This window comes from Psittacula echo, assembly GCF_963264785.1.
Source record: "Psittacula echo genome assembly, chromosome: 4".
NCBI classification, from domain to species: domain Eukaryota; kingdom Metazoa; phylum Chordata; class Aves; order Psittaciformes; family Psittacidae; genus Psittacula; species Psittacula echo.
In genome coordinates, this window is record NC_137738.1 from 51,346,982 (window position 1) to 51,370,235 (window position 23,254).

Below are 23,254 nucleotides of genomic sequence, written 5' to 3' on the forward strand. Positions count from 1 at the left end.
AAAAATACTGAATTCTCAGTCAGTGAAAAAGTTTCAAATGTTGAGTATATGTCATGCTAGTAGTCAAGCAAGGTTAAACAGGTGGTTTAGGCCACTGAAGATGAAAGATACTGAGCAAGGGCAGTATCATGGAAAGAAATAGGCAGTTTATGTGAGCAGCTCCTTCAATAAAGGACAGATCTGAGTAGGCATCATGAAAGATTTAAAAGATAATAATTCCCCAAAACCAGGCTTAGCACAGGCAAGAAACTTGAGAATCAATTTACACACCTCATTTTATGACCTATGAACTCCACTTGATTTTTGGACTCAGGCAGTTAGCTGCCTTGAAGCCCACAATGTGAAGGTTTTGTGATATTTGTCATTGCTGATCAAGAAAAGGAGGACAACACTACTGTTGGACATTATTGTTCAGATCATCCTTATCCTAGTTTTGAGGACAAGCAACAAATGAGAAGTAAATATGACAATAAATTATAGTTTAAGTGTGATTTCACAGGCATGATCTCAGCCCCTGCTCCATTGTCAATAGAGCCAAAAGCTACACAGCAGGCTTCTTTCTGATGCTTATCTTTTAACATAATTATGGTTTGGGTTTGGTTTTCCTTTCTTAGAAGAAAGAAAAAAAAAAAAATTTTCTTCTTTCTTAGAAGAAGAAAATTTATACTGTGAGAAGCAACATTAGAGACTGGGGGTTGGGAGGAGAAGCATTTTGGAAGAGCACTCTGAGAGGCAGCTGCTTGACTATGGCCTCAGGGAGGCCACTGTAAATGAAGATTTCCAAGACTGAGAAGAATTCTGAGTGTCTTGAAAGCATAACCCAACTAGATAAATTAAACAGCTTCAGAGCCATATATCATTTAGCATTTGGGATAAATTGCTAAACTTGGGTAGGGCAGGGGCACATGCCTTTCAAGTTGTTTTCTGTGTTTACAGTCCAGTGTGGCAAAATAAAAATTGAATTAGCAGATGGCCCTGGGAAGAACAGAGAATATCATGACAATTACTTTGATGGTATAGATATGTGAGCCTGCACTTTCCACATCTTCACTTTTACAATTTTAAGTAACACACATAGTCATGCAAACACTCATCACAGTATCACGATATCCTGATCTTGCTCATTACTTTGGGTTTGGTGGTGAGGTGTCTATTCCGGACTTGTCACAGGACACACAAACTTTTAACAAAGGCAGATACTCATCTCTTTTCAAGATAGTGTGCTTTTCAGACTAGACTCTATGCACCTACCTGGTTGGTTTTCCTTTTCTTCCAGTGGTCTTTGTACATTACTGGAATCCAAGCAAATGGACATTGTATATTGCCCTTTTCAAAATGTAGTTTAGGTTACTCGGTTTTGCTGGTTTGGTTTTAGTTTTTTAATTCTTGTTTTAGCTGATTTTTATTTTTTTTTTTAACTCCTCCTACATCTTAGCACAGGCTGAAGCTAAGCACGCATGGGACATGGTATTATTTCCATAACACATTTCAACTTTTCAGCAGAAAATTCAAGGAGTAGTTTCAAATTTACACTAAATGGCTAGATCAACACAATCCCACCCTCTGATCTCACATAGGCCAGGATCAGCTGGCACCTCTAAAAGCAAACTTCTTGTTGTTTGCCAAAGTCTGCTGAGTGTGTTAAGCAGGATGGCAATGACTTAGTTACAAAGTGAAATGCCTGCAGCCACTCTATTGTTCCTTCCAGTGCTTCTCTCCAGTGGGGAGGAAGTGAAAAAGCCTGCTCTCTTCCAATTCTTTAAGGGTCTGTGGGCTTTAAAAGCTATGTGAAACAGTACAGGAAGAAGTTTGGTTAGTGACGTGTTTAGGTGTGTTTGATTTGAAAAAGATCAACCCAGCAATGTATGGGAGGGGTTGGTTAACTCAATAGGAGATCTAAGGTGTTAAGGGAAGGGAAATAGGAATATCTGGGCATATGTACTTCAGTTTGTATGGTGTAACTGACTTGGTTGTGCCAGTTCCTGAAATGTGCTACTGTGAAGTGATTTTGAAATAAGGCTTAAATATTAATTAGTGAAGGGGGTGTGGAAGAAAAGATTTTCCCACACCCAGCTTTAGTAACATTTTCATGCCTGGTGTCTACATGGAAGTGGAGAGGCGTTGTCTCTTTGCCAAGGTGCTGGGTTAAAACACATGGTCTGGAGACAGAATTCAGAAACACAATGTTTTGGTGTCGTGGTTTAAATCCAGGTGGCAACCCAGAACCATGCAGTCACTCACTCACTCTCCACCCTTTCCTCCTCCCGCTCCCGGAGGGATGGGGAGGAGAATCGAAAGAATGCAACTCCCATGAGTCGAGATAAGAACAGTCCAGTAACTAAGGTATAACACAACCCCACTGCTGCTACCACCAATAATAATAATGATAAGGGAAATAACAAGCAAAGAGAATGCAACCGCTCACCACCCACTGACTGATACCCAGCCTGACCGAGCAGTGATCTAGCCCTTCTGGGTAACTGCCCCCAGCTTATATACTGGGCATGACATGCTGGGGTATGGAATAGCTCTTTGGTTAGTTTGGGTCAGGTGTCCTGTCTCTGCTTCCTCCCAGCTTCTCCTCCTCCCTGGCAGAGCATGAGGCTCAGAAAAGTCTGTGGTCGGGGTAAACATTACTCAGCAACAACTAAAAACCTCCATGTTATCAGCACTGCTTCCAGGCTGAAAGTCAAAAACACAGCACTGCACCAGCTACTAAGAAGGAGAAAAATGACTGCCACTGCTGAACCCAGGACATTTGGGAAATCTATAACTGCCCAAAATAAAGTGAGGCACTTCAAATCTCAAATTACAAGCATCTCTTGAGCTGATTACTCTTTTTTGCTACTGTCCAAGCAAGGAGAGAGGCCAAACCCAGGAAGCAGCATTGTGATGAGTGCCTATCATTGGATAGACTTGGATGAGCAAGGGGCTCTGTTTATCTGCTAGTTTCAGGAAACCAGAGAGCATTCTCAGCTGTGTGTTAAAACAGGAATCAGCAAATTTTCTCCAGCACTCTTCTTCAGTCTCTGGGCAGTTTTTTGCTGTAACTCTGCTTGCTTTGATTTTGTTTTATTCTCTCGTCTATGAAAAGTCTGAGTGTGTGGACTGGATGAGGCTTTCTTCCCCCTTTTTTTCCCCTTCTCTCATATAATGTAGTAAATCTTCCTTGCCAAGTTTGTCTTCAGCCATACTGTGTTGGTGGATTTTGTAGGTGAGTAGAGTGCAGCAAAATATGTTGTTTGTAAAATGGACTTTGGCGTAAGTGATGGCTTTGCAGATTTCAGATTTCATCCTTTAGCCATGGCAAGTCTGTTTGAATTAATTTGTTGACATAATTCTACAAGAGCATTTATAAGTACATTTCTCAGAGAGATGTGAATGGAGCTGTAGACTTCCATTTTTCAAAATGTGTCTGTCTATTCATGCTGGCTGTTTATTAGATAGACATCACAATGTGCTCAGCACCAGAAGGTCCAGGATGCTGTAGTGCCCCACAGGCTCTCAGCACCCTGTGGTCTGCAGTCTCTAGCACTACGATGAGAAGGAAGAATAAGGGTCCAGCTGCCACACTTCACCCATGAGAACATGTGCTAGGAACACATTTAAGGAGATGCCCAAGGGTCACAAATGCTCTTGGATGTCAAATAAATGTAGATGCAACAAACTGAAAACAAGATGAAAGGCTGGCAGAAGGACTTAAACTCCAAAGCGAGAGCCCCAGGATGTTTCCTTACAGACTGTTTGAAATCTTAGATAATTTAAATGAAGTCTGTGGAGAAGGACAAGGTGAAAGGACCTTGGCTGGATCATAACATATGTTCCATATTGCAAGGCTGCCTACAAGAAGAAATGGACGTCGTGTGTGCTGCTCAGTAAATTACCTCTACATGAGAAGTAATGAGATTTACTTAGCTTTGGAAAAACAGACAAAATAGGAAAAAAAACACATAATGTAGATTCTGGATTGAGTATTTTAATAGGAAAGGGACAAAATACACACTATAAAAGTTAGATTAAATGTAACATATGGGTTCTTCAAGAAAAAAATGGGTTTTTCCAGTCTTTTTATAGGTTGTTCTGAAGAAGAGCACTGGGACCCTTTTGTGAAACCAAATAACTTTATGGCCAGTAAGTAAAAAAAAAAACAAAGTCTATACAACACAAACATGGAATAGAGCACTAGTTGTATCTGTGCCTGTGCTGAAACGCAGGTGAGTTCTGGCCTCCAACCAGGCCTGGCCTCCTGACCATCCTTAGAGGTAACAAGTCATGAGGGCAGACTGAGAGCTCCCTGGATATCCTCTTTTTTTTTATCCACAGGCTGAAACTGTGACAGGTGCCAGCCCAACTCTGGCTGCCTCTTCTAATAAAATGACCCTTTAGCCTTTCTCTATTTCAGATCTTACTTTTCCCACAGCTTTGTTAGACTTTTCCAGATCCCTTCATCTCCTGTGTATTAAAAAAAAAAAAAACAAACAAAAAACCCACAACCAAAATAACAACAAAACCCAACCAATCAAAAAAAAAAAACAACAAACCAAACCAACCAAATGAAAAACAACCCTGCAAGAAAAGAGGTCCACCAATTACCAAAATCTTTATACTGCTTCTTTAGAAAGGGCAAGGGACACCTGGAACCTGGATAGATCCAGATCACTTAGGCAGCAAATAAATACATCTAAGCTTTCATACAGTAAAATAATAATGACAACTAAAATGCCTTGCAGCAGGGTAATATCAATGCCTTGAAAAAAGTAGAGAATTAGAATCAATTTAATTGATATGTTGGCAAGTGTTAACTGCATTTTATATGGAGCCTTTATTCTTTGATGAAACCCAATTTTCCAGAAGAAACAAATTGCTTTTAGATTCTACAGCGTGGAAGTAATTGCAATTAAGTTTGTTCACCAACTCTCTGAAGCTGTTTCCAAAATCAGGCCAATAAAATTCTGTGCTTAATAGACTGTCCTTTTAGAGAGGTTCCCATTAATAGTTTCTATTTGGTTTTTTGTTTGTTGGTTTTTTTAAGAAAAGGGGAATGTTTGTTTTTGTATGTAATTTTACATGACAGCTGATATTTCAGTTCCAATAAAAGCAGGTAAACAGATTCAGTGCCACTGCTTTATTATTAATTTCAAATTCAGACAACAAGTCTGTCACTTAAGATAAATAGTAAGTATGACAAAAAAATCAAGGTAACCATTATTAAAATAAATGTTTTGTTGATTTTTTTCCCAGCTGCTTAAACTAAACTCCGGGTTCTAATGTTCACATTAAAAGTGGTTATTAGCACTTGCTCTTCTGGTAATGTAGGCATTAGGGGGGTAAGGAGTGTGAGATGCCAGTTTTCATTTTAGTTTTGTTAAAGCTCTTTGCTGTCAGGGAAAGTCAAACTGTTTTGCTTCCCTTCAACAGAAAATTGTCTGTTGATAGGTGAAACTTCTGGAATAATTAATGAAAGATGTTTAATTCTATTGGGGGAATCAATCTTTCAGAAATATATTTAAATGCATTCAGTGTCCTTTTCTTTGAACAGCGGCAGGGCACAAAAAATTATTCTGGATTCCATTAACAGCATCTAGAAACCTAAATCGCCTATTTAAAAACAAATTATAGTACACCCTGCTCAGGAAACCACAAAGGGAAGGAGTGATATTGAAACCTGATGCAAAAAATTTATCTGACATGTCTCCAGCTGTCAAAAATGCATCAAAGATACACCAAACATATTTCAAAACACTTTCTGTAATTTGAAGATATCTTAAGTAATTTTTACTCAAAAAGTAAATCTTCAATAGGCCTGTACTTCCCTCCAAAACTGTGGGGTGTCTTTTTTTTTTCCCCTTTCTATTCCCACCTCCCCCCCCCCCCCCCAAAGAAAAAAGGCAAAAAATACCACAACGACCCACAGAAACCAGATATTTAATAAAATCTGCAGAGTGGCTGGAATTGGCACTTTTTTTTTTTTTTGTTTGGTTTGGTTTGGTTTGGTTTTTTGTAGACTGCTCAGGTTGGGCTTTGGAGATCTGGACCAGCCATGGCTCTGCCATAGATTTTCCATGAATAAGTTTCAAATTCTCTGTTTTGTGTCCAGCATTGCTCCAAACTGAGTATGGAAAATAAAGACCAAAAATGCTTAATTTTTGCTTAGCTACTGGAACACTGTGGGTTGGTCAAGTGCCTGTGTAGATGTTATGGTGTGATGCCTTGTACAGAGATATTAATATACCCATGAGAATACAGAGTTCATGTTCTGTGCTGCTAAATAAAAAGTGATAACTATTTGGGGATCACTTGGATGGTCTACTCTGTATAAACACCAGTTTTGACAGGTTCCTCCTTGCATAGGAAAGGCCCAGAAATCCTACTGGATTAAACACTGCATACTGCTTTGTCTTCAAAATGCTTTATAAACACTCAAGAATCAATCATCTTAATATATTTATAAAAACAGATAGCATTAATTAATGCCAGTCAACAGACGGTGAAATTTTTAGCTTGAGATTTTGAGTCCAGACCAGTGCAGAGCTTAGAAACCTCAGGTCATGCCCAACCTCTGTGGTTGAACAACACACTAGTAGAGCTGTCTATCTATGCAGCACCTAAACTTTTCAGGGGTTTGAGTGTCCAATTCATACATAGAGCTGAAAATTTAAATGTATTTATTAAGGCCATGGTGCTGATCACACTTACTGACAGTTGGAGAGAGAGTTCTGAAGATATATTTCCTGTAGGTTACTGGTGTATGCAAAGTTACTTTTCTTTGTTGAAGACACTGCAAAAATGCATGTCAATATTTTTTGCAAGACTGTAACTTAAAATGCCATTGTCAGCAAGGTGTTTTTATGGGAAGCCACAACCAACCAAAAGCCATAACTCTTCCTTACTAAGAATTAACCCCAACCTCTACTAAAATCAATTAGAAGACCTTTCTGTCTCCAGTAGGTATAGAATTGCTCAATAAAATGTAGAAAATACCTACAGGTTATTATTGTTCAGTCCATAAAAACACTCAGCCAAAAACTTACTATTTTTCAAAGTGTAATGTGTGTACATGTGCTCCTGTTCTTTTAAAAGCACTGGGGGGATCCTGGTTCTTCAATAGACTGTTCACTGGAGCCAAACATTGGCAAACAACCCTCTGGGCTCAGAAGTTTTTACTAACAGCCTTTTGTTCACACCTGCTAAGCCATTTAAATTTCATATGAAGAGCACATCTAAGATCTCTCTGCCAAGCTGAAAGAAACGTCAAAGAGCCCAAAACTTAGCTCCTGAAAGCATAAAGGAAAGTTCACAATATAACCACAGGGCATTAAAATGCTCCAGGATTTTAAAGGCAGGAGCCATCACAGCTCACTGGGGTGACTGCCTGTTTTGTGAAGGTGTTAGGATTTTCAACCCAATCATTTTTGTACCAAGCCCAAAATGCTGGAGCACAGCAAGATAATATCTTTAGAAGGGTAGATTTTATCTTTATCTATGGGCTTTGGCTGATAGTGAAATGGTGTAAATTTCTGTGGGTAATCAGCCCTGCTTTTTAACACAGCTACTTATTTCAAATTTCAGCACAATCTTGCTATGCCTCTGTCTGCAGGATTAAAAAGTCCTTATCCTATCAGGAGTATGAGCAGAGGCTACCCATGGAAGTAGGAATGTTAATAAAAAGCCCATATTTTGGGGGGCAGGGGAGTGTCATTGAAATGTGTTGTTCAATAAATGCTTTATGTTTTCAGGTGAAGTTAGAAGCAATTGTTGCAGGTTCTGGAAGATAAGTTGGATAAAAATTAAGCTAACAAAGCTACATCTCCTTGGTAGGAATGATTTCAGTGGCTTTACTGGGCAACTGATCCCATCCTGCATGTATATATGCAGAAGAAGTAGAAAAAGCTTGTACAGAAAGATTCATCCATCATGTTGTAACTCATGTTACACCAATTTATGTTGTTTCAATTAGGTCTTTAACAATTCAGTCCCTGTCTCTCTGGGACAAATCCAGGGGTGCTACTGCAGGGGCTGTATTTTTTGCTTATGATGGGGACAGCTTGTTCAAGCTGCAGAGGCTATCAGTTTCCATCTCAAGGGCCACTGAAAAGGCATGTTTGCCTGTTGAGTGTCAGGTGCTTCTTGGGTGGGTTGTACAAAACCTGAGTGATGCTACCAGAACTGGTGCTGACTGGCAGGAAGGGAAGATCCCAGCTCCTGAAGTCACTGCGGCTCCTTTTCATGCTGGGTTCACCTCTGGAGCTTTTTCAGTATAATACTATTCACTTGACTTAGCTAATGATCCAGTAGATTCCTAAAAATAAAGGGTGACAGTACAGTTGAGCACCTATAGGAATAGATGACCTATCTTCCTTTTTTTTGTCAGAATTGCTCTTGATAGTGTCCTACAGTCCTATATTTATCCAAGGCCAAACACCCTAGGTGTCCACTTCTTCCCTTGGGATACTATTTCATGGCTCAATGCACCTGTGTCAGGAAGGATTCCCTACAGTTAACTCTGACTATATTTTTAATGACAGGTGGAATTTCCATCTTACACTGGAAAAAAAGGCATAAGTGTTTTGAACTTCCTGCAGTATCATGGGTTTAATTCAAAAGATAACATAACCATTCAATACAAACCTCACTCACACTTCCCTCCCAGGGCTTACCTGTTCCCATTTTTCCCCAAGCAAATTCCTCTTTGGAGTTATAGTTCTGCCAGCTCAGGTATCAAATACATTTCCTTTGTGTAAGCTCAGTAAACGGGGCATATCTGCCTCTAGACATAATGCCTGGTTTTGTATTTACAGGGTCATTTTAAAGATTCCCTTCAACCAGCTCAGTGATTGCATTTATCTGAGATTGAAAAAAAAGATCACAAACATTTACAGTGTCAAAACCGATTTATTTAGAAACTTTAAACAATTTATTGGCTTCGTGAAAACCAGTAAGTGAAGCAAATGAGTACTCATCAGCATGGTAGAAAAAATATTACTGGAAATAGTTTTCAAAATTCTGTATTTTGCCCCTTGTCCTTTCTTCTGAATTAGCTGACCACTACTTTTCAGGCATATTCCCCTACAGTGGGTTCATGGCCACCCCCCCGGGGAGCAAGCAGGGGCTTTTCTATGTGGGGAGTTGTGGGTCTCTGTGCTGCTGACACCATGCCTGCATGAAGAGTCATGGCTACTTTGGTTTTTGAGGGTTTCCATGCCTGGCATGACTTTCACCCTGTTGGTGGTAGGAGATGGAGTGGCCAAACTGAATGCTACCTGAAGACTCCCACAGGACATTGGCAACATGGAAGTCCCAATAAGCTCTTTATGAAAAATGCAGTAACTTAGAAATGGAGGTGTGGTAAGGAGAGGTTTGTGATCTCTGTTCTTCCAGTATGGGAAGAACAGGCTCAGATACTGCCTTCTCTGTACATGCATTTTTCAGCAGCTTTTCTTAATCTTCAATACTGAAAGTTGGATGAAGCAAAAGGAGTATTTGCAAGCCGAGATCCTCCTGAGGATTAAATCTCCAACAGGATAACCCCCAAAATGGTCCCTTATTACCAGTGGTCCATGATTATATTGTGATAATCTTTCACACTAGGATCAGGAATGGTTTTCGACATGGCGAATTATTTTTCTCTGCACTTGGCATTGCATAGCAAACTGGAAAATACTCCTCCAGAGCATTTGGGAGACCAGATCAGCGGTTATCATTTACCAGTCTAGGTGCTAGCAGAGATGGGGACTCCTATGACAACATGAGGTGAGTAACATTCCTGATTTGGATTGCAATTTCAAACAAGTGCATACATAAGGAAGAAATTCTTTACTGAGAGGGTGGTGAGGCACTGGAATGGGTTGCCCAGGGAGGTTGTGAATGCTCCATCCCTGGCGGTGTTCAAGGCCAGGTTGGATGAGGCCTTGGGTGGCATGGTTTAGTGTGAGGTGTCCCTGCCCATGGCAGGGAAGTTGGAACTTGATGATCTTAAGGTGCTTTCCAACCCTAACTATTCATGATTCTATGATTCTATATATAGCTCTTTTGCTGCACCTAAGATAATTGGTTTTGTCAGACTGTGTCATAAAAAGCTGCTCTTTGCACACATGTGGAGCTTTTTGGAGCATGGAGGAGCTATGGTGGGTGGGAAAAGCCAAGGGTATTTCCAGGCACATTACAGGAGAGCCAGCAGCCCATTAACAGCTCATTTCCCACTGAGAAAGCATAGATGCACAGCACCAGCAGGGCATCTCAATAACCCACCAGAGAAATGGGGTCCTGCCTAGAGCCCCCCATGGCACTGCAGAAGGCTGACCACCCCTTGAGCTGGGCGTGACATCCACCACATGAGTTGACATGAGAGGCTCCCTGGAGCACCTTACAGACTGAGAGGAGGCTGTATGAGACTCACTACAGAAAGCAGGGCAATAGCCAAGTACAAGACTTAATATGGGATGTTTAGAAGTGAAACCAAAGATGGGGAAAGGAGGAAATCAAGGTGATTTGGGGAGGAACAAGGGTGAGAAAATACAGGGCTTAAGGGGGTAAAAGGTCACACATAAGCAAGCTGCTGGTCAGTACATTCGTACACTGACCATGCCCTGCACCGAATCAGTCCAGTCAGTCCTGGCTTCTCATTTAGCTCTATTTCTAATTATTTTCCTCTGCGTGTGTATGTATGGGTGTCTAAGTGCCAGCAGCTAGAGTGGGACCATGGGTCATAGGGCCATGTGGGTGCCAGCAGGGCAAGTGGCTTGGGAGCCAGAGGAAGCGGGGGTTGGAGACAGGAGTGAGAGCTGTGTTTCTGTGTGTGTGTACTTATTTGTATTAGGGGGGTCTGTACCAGCCAGTAGCATGGGGCCTTAGGCCTCAAGGGCTGCTGGTGTGCCGCAGTGCCAGCACAGAATCAGAGGTTATTTACTGGACTTTGCCTAGGCTCAGCTACTGGAGGGATTCCCACTTTATATATACATATGCATATGCATATTTCCCACTTCATCTGGGTCAGCCACAGAGGGGAACAGAAAGAGGCTGTTAGTACTTGTGTGAATGCTGTGTTTTCTGCCTGGGTTGAGCTGGCTGGCTGGCATGTATATTTATGTGTATAGGTGCTGTTTATGTATGTGTGCATGTCTGTGCCTACTGCAAACACATGCTGCTGGTAAACCCTGGGACCACAGAGGTGCAGCTGCCTCCTCCATGCTATTGGGCTGCTGAATTCAGCAACATAAACCGGGTTTTGTTCTGATTTTTCTTGTATAAAAGTCATGCGTGTTTGTACCTTTGCTTTGCTGGATTCAAGTGATTTTGAAAGCAGTTTCTAATTTTTATGCACATTTGCAGTTCATGTTAAGTATTTTTTGTGGTATTGTTCCTGGCAATCTTATCAAAGCAAGGAGCCAAATACAAGTGAATTCAAGAACAGCAGAAATGGCCTTAGGGGCTCTTTATACTTAGGCCAAACCAATGCGGACAGGTAATGCTCAGCTGCTGGCACTGACACAATACCTGACAACCTTGGAAAGCTGGTACATCATGAAAATTAGCTTTGATTTGCTAGAGTTGTACACATAATTTTTAAAAAAATAAAGATGTCCCACTGGAATAGCTGAAACCACTCACACATTTCAGTGCTCTGTGCCCTGTAGGAATGAGCTTTTTACAATATGGGTCTTTTGATTACCCCTGAATGTATGTGATTTCCCCAGCTCTCTCCCAAATTGATTATACTTGCTTAATTTCAAATGTGTGTTACTGGGAGTGGAGAATGTGGGATCTTTTGTTCTAAAATAGTTGAGAGGTTGGCTGTGCATGCTCTCTAGTTTGGCTTTTACTAATACCTGACATTCCTAGACCCAAAGTCCTGTTAATCATCTTGCCTGCAGCACCTGCAGTGTTAGCAACTGGCAATAGTGAGCTCTGCACCTGCAGGCTCCCCACTTACAAAATCCATTTCACACTCTCTGGAGCAATGTTTATTAAGACCAAGTTCACAAACTCTTCAAACCCTATAGTTAGCCTGACACCTCAAATGCCTGAGCACCCACTACAAACAATTTGGGGTTTAATATGTGAGGTTTTTAATAATATTTAGTAATATTGCCTCCTCTGAATTATTTACCAAGGTGAGTAGCTCCAGAGAGGAGCCTTCAACACTGGAGCAAAGGGAAATGCAGCATCCACGAGACTCAGTTCTGACAGGCCTTAACGCGTGGGACTGGCCTCCCTTGGGACCTGCACTGCAGATAGCCCCTTAGACATACGTCAGAGCTTGTCATGCGCAACTATATGCATAACGTATCATAGCTGTTCTGTTCTATTCTGTTCCGTTCCATTCCATTCTCTTCTGTTCCATTCCATTCCATTCCAGTCCAGTCCAGTCCAGTCCAGTCTACTTCAGTTCCTGCACTCACAATGAATTGTATAACAATGAGACTGCTATTTACCTGAAATGCCAGGGGGTTTTCAGCACCAAAACCACTTTCAAAGACACAAATCAGCAAGGTTACAGGTGGAAAAAGTATTTTATTTATTTATAAATAAAGTTAGTTTAGTTTAGCTCAGCTTAGTTAATTTTAATCTAGTTTAGTTTAGGTTATATTTTCTTTTTCTAAATCTTTCATAGCGGTGCCGTGGTGGTGCGAGAACAGTGCAAGAACCCAGCCAGAATGGGCCAGGGAAGACCTGACAAGGGGTGGTGCTCAGTGCTACAGAGGACAGCAGCAAGTCCCGGGGCCACGCTGGGGCCACCCTGGGAGTGCAGAAGGCTGCCTCCCCCCGGATGTGGGGCACGAGGGCCAGCTGCGTGGAGCACGAGCCGCTGCCTTTGGGCTACAATAGCCCAAAGGAGCCCCATGAAGGGGCTGTGCTCGGCTGCGGAGGAAGGCAAAAAAACCCGGGGACATTTGCTAGTCCACCCTGGGGAGAAAAAAGCCCTTCCCCCCCCAGCTGCAGGACACGAGGGCCACCTTCGTGGAGCACGAGCACCAGGCGATAACCCAGAGCACCAGGATCAGAGGAGCCCTGACAGGTGGTCATGCTCAGTGCTCAGAGGAAGGCAAAAAACCCCCCGGGACCAGTGCCAATCTGCCCAGGGGGAAAATTCCTTCCTGATCCCAGTGCTGGCGATCGGCTGCTCTCTGAGCATGTGAGCAAGACCGGCTCCTGGTCCACGGGCTGGTTATGCCTCTAAGGGGACAAGGGGACACTGGCACTGCCTTTTCTGCCTCCACCTGGAGCCATCTCAGGGGCTTCCAACAACAGCAAAATGCCACTGGCCTGATCAACCATGGGGACAAGAACCCTTCCTATGCCTGGCAGTGGGAGCTCCAAAGCACTGGGGAGGGCACTGGGCCATCTGTGGATCCTCATTCTTATGGCTACTGCCACTATCTCCCAGAAGATGAGGCCAGCGATCCCCCCGAAGACTGAAGCAGGATTTCCATCCATTCAATGAGCTGTGACTGTGGCCATTCCAGGAGCCGGGATTGCAGCAGAGAACCTCCAGTAGCTTCGGGCAGTCTTCCCCTCTCTGCCCCTCCAAGTAATTCCACTGGTGCCTCAAGGAATTCCTCTCGGGTGCCTTCAGGCTGCCAGCTCTGTTCTGGTGGCAAAGCCGGGCACTCTGGCAGTGGGACACAGGAGGACGCTGCCTTATACTGCCCCAGAGCATTGTGATGCTGTGTCGGCGGGTGGTGGCGCTATGACACGGGAGTGAATGGGCCCCCATAGCCCTGCCCACTGCAGCCCTGCTGCTGCCCCTTCGTCCTCCATCCCTTAGAGAAAGGCCTTTGGGGTGCTGGCCCTGAGGCGGTGCCTGTGCCCAGGAGGCCCAGAGGGATGTCCCTGCTTATGGAGGCCACAGACCAGGCACCACTGCGGGGTGTCCCTGTAAATTAATCTGTATATTCAGACTGTATCATACAGGTTTTTATACCACGTACAGTCATTCAACTGTGGTGATCCCAGAGGTGAAAGAGAGTGGTTTTGGTTCCCTCTGCATAAACTTTGCAGAACTGTAGGTAGCGTACAGGATTTCCTCACCATTCCTTACCAATACACCAAGTGGCATTTGCTACTGCGCTGCCTATGGTGAAGTCTTCTTGGAAAAACAAATTTCAGAAATCTCTTCTGCGTTTCTTACACAGGGTGTTTAGATATTTGCTTGTGTTTATTAACATTCATGTGTCTAGTTTGGGGGGTTTTTGTATTTGTATTATTAGTATTGTATTATTAGTCTTGTATTACTACTTGAATGCAACACTTCACTGACTGCTGCCTAATTCCATATTCTTGGTAGCTCAATAAACTGTTTTGATCCCAATTCAGTTTAAACTGTGTGGACTGGGCAGTTTTCCCCTGCAACACTCAGGAAAACCAAGTAACTGACTCAGTTGTGTAGAACAGTTTTAAAACCTTCAGGTAAGTATCACATAAGGGTACTGTAGAGAGACTGGCAGAGATTTAGAAATTGGCAACAAATCCCCCCAGCACATTCATTCAAATCCTTGAAATGCAGAATGACCGCTGGTCTCTCTCCCATAGGCTTGTTTCTTGAGTGCTCTATAGGGGGGACTGGCCTCCCTTGGGACTGCAGACAGCCCCTCAGACCTGCGTCAGAGCTTGTCATGCAGAACTATATTCTATGGCCCCATCACAGAAGGCCACCAAATTGGTCAGACAGGATTTCTCCTTAGTGAAGCCGTGCTGGCTGTCACCAACCGCGGCCTTGTTCTTCATGTGCCTCAGCGTGCTTTCCAGGAGAATGTGCTCCAGGATTTTGCCAGGCACAGAGGTGCCGAGGTGAGCAGCTGCTGAGAGGGGCCTCCAACCCCGGAGCGAGGGGAAACCCCGCGTCCAGGAGCCTCAGTTCTGAGCGACGAGAGCCACCGAGGGAGCCTCGAGCCCCCGCCAGGCCTTGCCCAGCAGCCGGCAGCTCCGCGGAGGCGAGCAGGGACTCACAGGGGGCGGTGCCAGGAGGGACGGCCCCGGCCTGAGCGGGGAAAGCCCGCCCCAGGGAGCGCGGGAGCAGCGCCACGCGCTGGCAGCGGGAGCGGGTTGAGGAGAGCTCGCCTGAGGTCCGGGGCCCGGTGTGGGAGCTCTGCTTTGCCTGTCCCGACGGTGACAGCGTTGGCACCAGACAGAGCCGATGAGAGGGGAGGCTGCAGCGCAGAGCTTGGGGTGTAGAAAGTGCCTGCAGTGGTATGGTGAGGCGAGGGTGCGCAATGGGCAGGGCTGCACTCGGTGCGCCCTGGTGGAGGCCCTCCTGCAGCAGGAGCTGAGCTGCGGGGCACTGTCAGTAGCTGAAAGATGTCAGGGAAGCTGAGAGGGTGCTGGGCTGCTTGCTCCAGGCCAAAACCGTGTAGGGGCCACAAGCGGCCACCATAGCGCATACAGAAAAGGAGGAGGGCATCAATCCAGGAAGCTGGGAGCTAGTAACATGTTGTGGTTTAAGCCCAGCCGGTAATTCAGTACCATGCAGCCTCTCTCTCACTCCCTCCCTTTTCCTCCTCCCGCTCCCGGAGGGATGGGGAGGAGAATCGAAAGAATGCAACTCCCATGAGTCGAGATAAGAACAGTCCAGTAACTAAGGTATAACACAACCCCACTGCTGCTACCACCAATAATAATAATGATAAGGGAAATAACAAGCAAAGAGAATACAACCGCTCACCACTCACTGACTGATACCCAGCCTGACCGAGCAGTGATCTAGCCCTTCTGGGTAACTGCCCCCAGCTTATATACTGGGCATGACATGCTGGGGTATGGAATAGCTCTTTGGTTAGTTTGGGTCAGGTGTCCTGTCTCTGCTTCCTCCCAGCTTCTCCTCCTCCCTGGCAGAGCATGAGGCTCAGAAAAGTCTGTGGTCGGGGTAAACATTACTCAGCAACAACTAAAAACCTCCATGTTATCAGCACTGCTTCCAGGCTGAAAGTCAAAAACACAGCACTGCACCAGCTACTAAGAAGGAGAAAAATGACTGCCACTGCTGAACCCAGGACATTTGGGAAATCTATAACTGCCCAAAATAAGGTGAGGCACTTCAAATCTCAAATTACAAGCATCTCTTGAGCTGATTACTCTTTTTTGCTACTGTCCAAGCAAGGAGAGAGGCCAAACCCAGGAAGCAGCATTGTGATGAGTGCCTATCATTGGATAGACTTGGATGAGCAAGGGGCTCTGTTTATCTGCTAGTTTCAGGAAACCAGAGAGCATTCTCAGCTGTGTGTTAAAACAGGAATCAGCAAATTTTCTCCAGCACTCTTCTTCAGTCTCTGGGCAGTTTTTTGCTGTAACTCTGCTTGCTTTGATTTTGTTTTATTCTCTCGTCTATGAAAAGTCTGAGTGTGTGGACTGGATGAGGCTTTTTTCCCCCTTTTTTTCCCCTTCTCTCATATAATGTAGTAAATCTTCCTTGCCAAGTTTGTCTTCAGCCATACTGTGTTGGTGGATTTTGTAGGTGAGTAGAGTGCAGCAAAATATGTTGTTTGTAAAATGGACTTTGGCGTAAGTGATGGCTTTGCAGATTTCAGATTTCATCCTTTAGCCATGGCAAAAAGGAGAAAAATGACTGCTACTGCTGAACCCAGGACATAACAGAAAAAAAAAAAAAAAAGGAGGCAGAGGTGATTGTCCTGCTGTAATCAGCACTGGTGCAGACTCATCTTGAGTACTGGGTGCAGTTCTAGGCCCCACCATTTAAGAAGAACATGAAGGTCCTTGAATGCATCCAGAGGACGGCAACTAAGCTACTGACAGGGCTGGAAGGCATGTCCTGTGAGGAGCGGCTGAGGAGGCTGAGGTTGTCTGGTTTGGAGAAAAGGAGACTGAGGGGTGACCTCATTGCTCTCTACAGCTTTTCCCAAGGAAGGGAAATGGAGAGGGAGGTGCTGATCTCTTCTCACTGGGATCCATTGATAGGACGCATGGGAATGGTTCAGAGCTGCGACAGAGTCTTGGAAGGCAGATTCAGGGACTGTGAGAATGAAGACCTTAGGCCCACTGTAGGAAGGATCAGTTTTGAGATCATCCTAAGAACCTGAATGTGCAAAAGTCCATGGGACCTGATGAAATCCATCTGTGGGTCCTGAGAGAGCTGGCAAATGGAGTTGCTAATCCACTGTCCATCATACTTAAAAATCATGGCAGTCAAGTGAAGTTCCTGACGACTGGAAAAAGGGTAATATAGCACCCATTTTCAAGAAGGGGAAAATGGATGACCTGGGGAATTAAACATTAGAACAAAATGGTTTCCTTTCTTTTGTTCAAAGGCTGCTTGTGGTTTTGAAGACAACAAACACTAAATTATTTTGCTGTGCTCCAAATACATAAACAAAACCCACCCAGACGTGATGTTGTTTCCCCACCTTAGGCAGGACTGACAGTATCTTTTTTTCACAAGGTCAGTAACTGTCACTGATGAGATGGAGTTTTGTGGCAGAACCCTCTGCCCGCTGCAAAACAAGTACCCACAGGACCTCCCAGCCTGACGTGGATCTTTGGTGGGTAAAGGTACCCCATCTTGGTGGTGAGGCACTGGCTTAGGATCCCCCAGCCTCACCCCACTCCAGCTGCAGCCATGGGAGGAAATGGCCATGAAGGGGAGGAAGCAGAAGTACCTCTCTTTGCTGCTCCTCCCCTCCACTGCGGAGCCCCACAGCTCTCCTGGGCGCAGTGTGCACCAGGCTGAAAGTGTTGGTGCCTCAAAAGCTCTTCACTGGTTTTTACATGCCAAATCCACATGCTGCCTTGCTGCGGATCATGGCATCTACTCTGGAGAAGTTCATTCATTCTGTGGACCCCAGAACTCTTCCCAGGGTCCTCCAAATCCAGTCAGGCATCTATTTCCAAGGTGAGCATTGGGTGCTTTCTGATAGAGCTTTTCAAGTCTGACATCAGGTCCCCCTTGGGATCTGGATGTAGGGGAGGCAGAGGGAGGATGTTGACTAGAGTTGCCTCCTAGCAGTTTCCCACCAGCTGCAATTTTCCCTTTGAAGAACCAGTATAAGAATTAATAGCTTTGGAAATATCTTCGGTGGGGTGTGCATCTGGTCTTCTCACAGGCAGTGAGGAAAGAGCTATAGATAGTCTTCATTGTATCCTGGAATGAGTCATGAATTTGCTTTGCACTCACACAGAGCCTGTGGGGAGTGAAGGGAGCCATCAATCCAGCAATTGCAGATCACCTCACAAAGGTTAATTGATTAAACCTAGCTCTACTATTCTGGGGTTGGCATGAGGAGGTGCTCTCTGTCACATGAATAGAGAGACAGGGAGTTTGGAAGGTGACTGTGAGGGACTACACAGTTTTCCTGAATTTCTGCCCTACATTTGGGGGCACTTCAGGTGGTGCAACAATACATAAGAAGGGGTACGAGCCAGACAGGAGTACCACAGAGGCTGTATTTTGCTGGGTTTTCCTAATGCAAATCTTTTCTTCTTGTATTTAGTGCTGGGTTCTGCTTGTGCACAAAATACAGTAGAAGGATGGTAAAGAGGCTTGCACAGGAGGGAAATGTTAGGCGCTTAGTCAAGGAATAGGTGGTGTTTAATGACAGCAAAAGCACCGTGTCAAGCTCATGTGGTAGTCTAGGAAAAGTTACCTGCCTGTCACTGCAAGGGTAAACTTGGGGTCACTCTAAATAAAACAGAGAAGGCTTCATGAAATGAGCTGAAGACTTCAGCTTCAGCAGAATACCTACTCCAAGATTCACAATATCTATCTTTACATTAATCTAAAAATCCCCATTCTGTGCCATAGTAAGAGGAGAGAGGAGGTGGCCAATGTTAGCCACTTTCCACACACGTAGGAAATAGTAGTAATATAAATACAAGTTGCATATATATGTATATGTGTACATATATGTGTGTGTCTGTATATGCTCACACAAAATACTGTGAGATATATATGTGTATCCAAAATCCTATGATAAAATGATGGTAGCCCAGCTGTCATCAGGTTTCTGAGTTCCTATAGCCTGCATCCTGCTGTTAGTGGATGGTAAAGCTCATGCCAGTACATCTTTGGAGCCAGGGTATTTTCAGCTTGTGCTTCCATTTATCGTGTAAATCCTTCCTCATGAGGATTAAAAAACAGTGGAGACATATCCCACAGACCATTTTGCATCAATATCCCTGCATATGAGAAAAAGTGGCTATTAGCTGATGACTGCATATAATAAAAGAGTGTGAACAATCTTGGGAGGGCGTGGTGTGTGCTCTAGAGTCAGGCATGTTTGCACTAAATCTGAGAGCCCTTGTGCTGCTCTGATACTTCTTCAGTATTCAGCAGCACCATTTCTTCCTGTTCTCTGCTCCCAGTGGCTTCCTCTCAGCTGTACTCATATATGTTTCCACCAGCAGGCTAGATGCAGCACTGACATACATGCAGGTGTTTCTTGCTTATACAATAAGCTAGGCTAATACAGATATGCTATTTGGCTTCTTTCTCCCACAGCTGGCACATCCCCAGAATACCTAGAATCACAGATGTCAGCTAGCAGGCTTTTCTTGGTTCCTCTATCATCATCTTCCCTCCTTCAGAGGAAGCTTGAGACAGTTGAGGCGCTATGATGTGCCTGATAGGTTTGTAGGATCTAGGGCTACAAAAGATATTCTCAGACCAAACTCTCCCTTCCTCTCCTCCCTTCCCTCCCTCCATCCCTTTGTCCCTCCCTCTCTAAGCACTCTATCCATGTTGGCTCCCTTCCAAACATTTTGCTCCCCTCCATGCCTGACAGCAGGGGTGAACACACTGTTCTGTGATTGCATTCTGATTTATGTTGCATTTTCTAAAGCGAGAGTAGTGCTTCAGAGAGTCTGAAGTAAATCCTGTTATATTGCTAAACAGGAGAATGAACCACTTTATGCACTTCGAATTTCTATTAGGATGACCATTCTTTAGTCCTTCCTCAGGCAGATACCCCCACCCCTTTAATAATCCTTTTGATTTCTCCTACCACATGCAGTACACCAGCAATCTCGTTGTGGGTAATGGCAGGTCTGTTGACAACAAATATGGGTTTATTGATACGATTGCAGGGGCCAAATCAGAGCTTTTATGCACTGATTGTAGTAGCTCCCAATGGAAGCCTGGTTAGCTGAGTCCTGCTTGGATTAGTGTTTTTATGGAGTTGGATTTCATAGGAATCTTTAACCAATCTCAACAGAACATGTAGATAGTAAGGGAGAAGATTTATTTTTAAAGCATTACATGGGATTGTTTGAAGCTGGTCAGTCACAAGGGATGATTAATTTTCTGGTGTAAAAATTTAAAATAGCAAGGATTTGTGTGTATATATGTACATGCTATGTATGTTCCCCTCTCAGCAACACCAGAAAAAGGTGCAACGTTTCTTAATGTCAGGTTAACCAGGAACATCAAATGGCTAATGGAGTAATGATCTACTAAATCCATTAGAGCTGTCACATCAAAGCTGTAGCAGCCAAGCAAAGGCAGCTGTAGTAATTTAGTTAGTAAGAAGACAACAAAGTATAATTCAGTCACTGGTCTTCTGTGGTGGATGGTGTGCTGTGGGAATGAAACTCTTCATCCACTCTATTTGGAAGCAACATTTTGCACTCACTCCACTTAGGCCTAAATGATTTTGCAAATATAAGACTTGCAAATTAGCCTTACTACTCTTAACAGATTTTCAGTACCTCTGGAAGCATAAGAAAAGCATAGTGCTCCAAGTCTTTGTTAGGATGGATGTATATTTTTCCATGTGGTGAGGTATTTTTACTAAAGTCAAGCTCCAGGGAAAGAGTGGGAATTTGATTGCTTTGGGCAAGGTAAAAGCTCTAAAAGATTCCATTCTGCCTTCATGCTATGTTACACCAAATGTAGTCTATGTCTTTGTTTTCAAACCCAAGCTTGCCTGCTGCAGTTCCCTGGGGGAGAGTAGGTTGAAACATGCTGTGTGCACTCATTTCACCATTAATCACTCTACTGGCCTATAAAAAATTAAGTTCTTGCTGCTATTGATGAAATTGTAGCTCCCCAAACTACAAATGGACAGGACTTTATAGACTCTGTTTCCATTCAGAATACTTTCAGCTAGAAAAGCTATGGGCAATTGAACTTTTGCTGCTGGTAGTGAGTACTACCACCTAGACACCTTTCTGAGGAAGTTCTGTTCACATTTCTGTTCCTGGCTTGAAGCAGAGGGAAGGGTTTCCACTGGAGTGATATCAGTATTTTTCATGATACACCTGGACTTTGGGGTTGATTGAAGCCTTACCCAGTTTACTTCAGGCGGGATAGCCAAGGTTTGAAGAGCTTATTCGTACTTCCATGTTCCTGCTCTCCCTCTAGCAGTGTGTGGTCTCATAGCCAGAGTCCCAGCCTACAGTCACCACCTATGACTGACACTATGCAGACTCAGGAACATGGGATTTTAGTAATAGCCTCAACATGTTCTAAAGTGCTTTTCATTCATCAGAAAGCAGAAACACAGGTGAAAGGAGAGAGCAGTTATGCAAACCTCAGGGATGCTTTTCAGGGAAGTTGTTTTGGACTCTGAAGGCTTAATATCGTTTTTACAGGAACTAAACTGTTGGATCTCTGAAGGGAATAGAAAGGCTGATTATAAAATGAGAGCAAGTTTGTCAAATACAAGTATCTTGATAATCAGCGTTCATTAGAAAGAAACTACAGTGCAGACTGAAGTACATGACAATTTAACAGCTCATTAAAATATGTTATTAAAAGTTAAGCTACTAAAACTCCATTGGAAAATGATTTGATTGATTTAATATATTTCTTTGAACATTTTAGTAAATATTTATACTTAGTGAGCTAAGTACTGTATGACCATTGATTTTTACAGATAGCATGCAAGTACGGGCTTTCATCTTTGTGTTGCAAAAATTATGTCTGTTTTAATACTGATGTAATTATTTTATGGGTAATTGAATTTAACATTCTGCAGGCTTAATTCAACCAGTGGCAGGACAGTAAAAAGTGTCAAATTTTAATTGTGAAAAATGTAGAACTTCTCAAGGCACCTATTCTGTTGGTGTTTCTTGCTATTAGCCATGTTTCCTACCCACAGCCTTCCCATTTTTGCTCCACCTAAATAGAAATCACATATTGCCTTATTTTATTCCCCTAAATCTAAATGCAAACATCAGCAATGGGATTAGGACACCATGGATTGGGTCTTTGGAGAGTACAGGAAGAGCTGGTAGCACCTCACTGCAGTTCAGCTGTTCAAAAGCAAAAAATCACAGTGCCAGGACATGTCTTCTTTATGACAGACCCATGAAACACATTGGGAAAGTTTATGCTCTGGTCTCTTTCTCTGAGGAAACTCTAAGCCAGCAGCCTACACCTCTGCAGGCTGGGAATGCAGTGAAGCTGCATTCTGTAAATGTGATGCTCCACCCTCTGCTCTCTCTCCTGGGGCTCTGAAAAGTGCCGGGTCTTTCCACACAGGGAGAAAATAGTGGGAAGAGGGAACAGTAGGGTCTCAGATACATCCCTGGTTAATGCCCTTCCAGAGCTAAGGGAGTTAAAGATGCTCAGTATTGCCAGGTGGACATCTCAGCTCTGGGCAGCTGCTTGGTGTTCTCCAATAGCTGCATGAGGGGTGGTGACAAACAAAACACCTTGGGATTTGCTTCTTCTTTGGTCAATGTGAATAGTTCCATTTCAGAACTCCCTTTGGTGAACCATAAAGTACATGAACATGTTAGGCTCATGGCTCCTCTTGGCTCTGCTTTGCTGGTTGTGTATCAATACTTGCTCACTGTCTTTATAATTTCAATTTCACCCTTTCTGCTTCTGTTACTGAGTAACAGCATCTTTCCAGCATGTAGTTCTGTGAGTTTTTCAGGGGAGTGATGGGCAGAGCTCTGGAGCTACTTATAAAAATCCTGTTAACCCCGTAACTGCAGCTAGGCAAACCAAATAGAAGAGGAACCCTTGTATATCAAGTCTCAGGTGTCCCAAGTCCTGATGTAGACAATACATCACTCTCAACACTAACAGAAAATCATCACATCGGATGGAATGATTTTCTACTCTTTTTAAGCTAACCTAGAGATGTGAAAAGCTGCCTCTTCAGGGTTAATAAAGGCTCTTTTTCTTACAAAAAGCAACAAGACAATTTAAACAGAGGCTGAAGCATGAACAGCTTTGAACAGTTTTGATGAAGATAATTAGGGCTCTGTTTCTTAGAGGTGGAAGATCAATAAAAATGACCTGTGCATTTATTGAGTGGACTCTCAGTTGAGTGCATGCCAAAGGGAGAATTGCACATGA

The 23,254-nt window shown here is 43.7% G+C and overlaps 1 protein-coding gene across 1 annotated transcript in view; it reads left to right on the plus strand.

The window, feature by feature from the left end:
• Positions 1-17,748: 17,748 nt before the first annotated feature.
• THEMIS (thymocyte selection associated) overlaps positions 17,749-23,254 on the plus strand; it is a gene marked incomplete at both ends in the record, with an annotated part of 73,290 nt that continues 67,784 nt past the window's right edge. The window contains one exon of the mRNA XM_080614734.1: positions 17,749-17,839. Within this exon, the coding sequence (XP_080470860.1) occupies positions 17,749-17,839 (91 nt within the window). The remainder of the gene's footprint in view (positions 17,840-23,254) is intronic.